Source organism: Eimeria mitis, genomic scaffold (assembly GCF_000499745.2).
Source record: "Eimeria mitis Houghton genomic scaffold, Emh_scaff2439, whole genome shotgun sequence".
NCBI classification, from domain to species: Eukaryota; Apicomplexa; class Conoidasida; order Eucoccidiorida; family Eimeriidae; genus Eimeria; species Eimeria mitis.
This window is the reverse complement of record NW_013570776.1, coordinates 1-2,336: the sequence shown is the minus strand read 5'-3', so window position 1 is coordinate 2,336 and position 2,336 is coordinate 1. Positions and strand designations below refer to the sequence as shown.

Here is a 2,336-nt window from a genome sequence, read left to right as displayed (position 1 = left end):
TGCTGCTGCTGCTGCTGCTGCTGCTGCTGCTGCTGCTGCTGCTGTTTATCATGCTGCAGCAGGGGTAGAGGCAGCTGCAGGTTGTCAGCATAGAAATCCATCTGCTGCTTCTCGTGCTGCTGCAGCAGCAGCTCCTGCGGCTGCAGCAGCAGCTCTTTCTCCTGCAGCAACACCTGCTGCTGCTGCTGCTGCTGCTGCTGCTGCTGCAGCAACTCTGCTGCTGCATCTGTATCTATGGGGACCGAGCCGGGGGGGCAGCTGAGCTGCATGGCGTCTAAAGACACAGACAGCAGCTCACACCTCATTTGTTTTTTTTTTTCTTTTTTTTCTTTTTTTTCTTTTTCTTTTTCTTTTTGTATTTGTAGTTCTTCTTCTTTGTTTTTATTTATTTTTGTTTTATATATTTCAACAAAAGGAGAGCTCGCTGCATCCATCTTATCCTGCAATCGTCGAGGTTTGCTGCTGCTGCTGCTGCTGCTGCTGCTGCTGCTGTTGCTGCTGCTGTTTTTGTTGTTGCTGCTTCTGTTTTTGTTGTTGCTGCTGCTGTTTTTGTTGTTGCTGCTGCTGTTTTTGTTGCTGCTGTTGCTGCTGTTGTCATTCGTCTTGTTGCTGCTGCTATCTTTCCTGCTGCTGTTTTTGCTGCTGCTGCTGCTGCTGCTGCTGTTGCTGCTGTTGTTGTCGTTGCTGCTGCTGCTTGGGTTGCTGCTTGTGCTGCTTTCATTGCTGCTCCCATTACTGCTGTTGCTGCTGCTGCTGCTGCTGCTGCTGCTGCTGCTGGTTTGCTGCTGCGGTGTCTTCCAGCTTCTGTGTCTCCATCCGTTTCCTTCTGCTGCAGCTAAAGAGAAGATGCGAGTTGCTGCAGCAGCATCTGTGTCTGCTGCTGCTGCAGCAGCAAACATATCATACACCTGCTGCTGCTGCTGCTGCTGCTGCTGCTGCTGCTCCTGCTGCTCTTGCTCCTGCTGCTGCTGCAGCAGAAGCTGCTGCTGCTGCTTCTCGTGCTGCAGCCAGTTTGCTGCTGCATCAGGGGTCAGGGGGAGAACAGGTAGAGGCTCTTCATATATAATTTCATTTTCTTTTGCTGCTGCTGCTGCTGTTGCTGCTGCTGCTGCTGCTGCATCTGCTGCTTCTGCTTCTGCTGCTGCTGCTGCTGCTGCTGTTTTTTTGTGTTTTGTTTGTTTAAATAAATCTGCGTTTTCCCTTTGCATTATTTTTGTGTTTTTATTTTTGTGTATTTTCTCTTTTGCTGCTGCAGCAGCAGCAGCAGCAGCAGCAGCAGCAGCAGCAAACTCATCATCATCATCATCATCATCAGCAGCAGCAACAGCAGCAGCAGCAGCAGCAGCAGCAGCAGCAGCAGCAGCAGCAGGGGGTTCATCTGTATCTATATATATGGTGGTTTCTTCTCTATTACACTCAAAAAAACTGTTTTCTATGATTTCTTTTGTGCATGCATTTGTGGTGTTTTTGTTTATATTATTAAAATAATTTATTTTATTTATTTTATTTATTTTATTTTTATTTATATCTTCTGCTGAACAAATATATATAGGTTCTTTCTCCTTTATACATTTCTCTCTTTCTTTATCGTAGTACCAGCCAGAGCCACACACAGCTGTAGCCTTCTCTACCTCTATCTTTCTACATACAAACTCCTCCCCGCTGCTGCTGCTGCTGCTGCTGCTGCTGCTGCTGCTGCTGCTGCTGCTGCGGTGGAGATGAAAGCCTTCTCGGCAGCGCAGCTGCGGCGCCCGTTGCTCCCGCTTCACACACAGGCCCTTCTCCAGTGTATAGCCACCTAAATAAATAAATATATAAATATATAAATATATATATATATATATGTATATATATATATATATATATATGTAAATATATAGATATGCAAATATATAAATATATAAATAAATATATAAATATATAAATATATAAATATATAAATAAATATATCAATATATAAATAAATATATAAATATATAAATATGTATATAAATATATATGTAAATAAAATAAAACCATTTCCATAATAATATAAATATAATAATATAAATATAATAATATAAATATAAAAATATAAATATAATAATATAAATATAATAATATAAATATAATAATATACATATAAAAATATAAATATAATAATATAAATATAATAATATAAATAAAATAATATAAAAATAATAATAAAACAAACCCCTAAAAAAAAAAAACAAAACAAAATATCCCCCTAACCAGAAAAAAAAACCAAAAGACAACCCAAACCCCTCAAAAGCTGCGTATACACCTGAACAGGAGACAGTCCCCTCCACCGGCTGTATTTTAATACAAAGGGGGCC

At 40.5% G+C, this 2,336-nt stretch overlaps 1 protein-coding gene across 1 annotated transcript in view; it reads right to left on the bottom strand.

The window, feature by feature from the left end:
* EMH_0053830 (uncharacterized protein) overlaps positions 1 to 1,208 on the bottom strand; it is a gene marked incomplete at both ends in the record, with an annotated part of 6,764 nt that extends 5,556 nt beyond the window's left edge. The window contains one exon of the mRNA XM_013497046.1: positions 4 to 1,208. Within this exon, the coding sequence (XP_013352500.1) occupies positions 4 to 1,208 (1,205 nt within the window). The remainder of the gene's footprint in view (positions 1 to 3) is intronic.
* Positions 1,209 to 2,336: the final 1,128 nt, after the last annotated feature.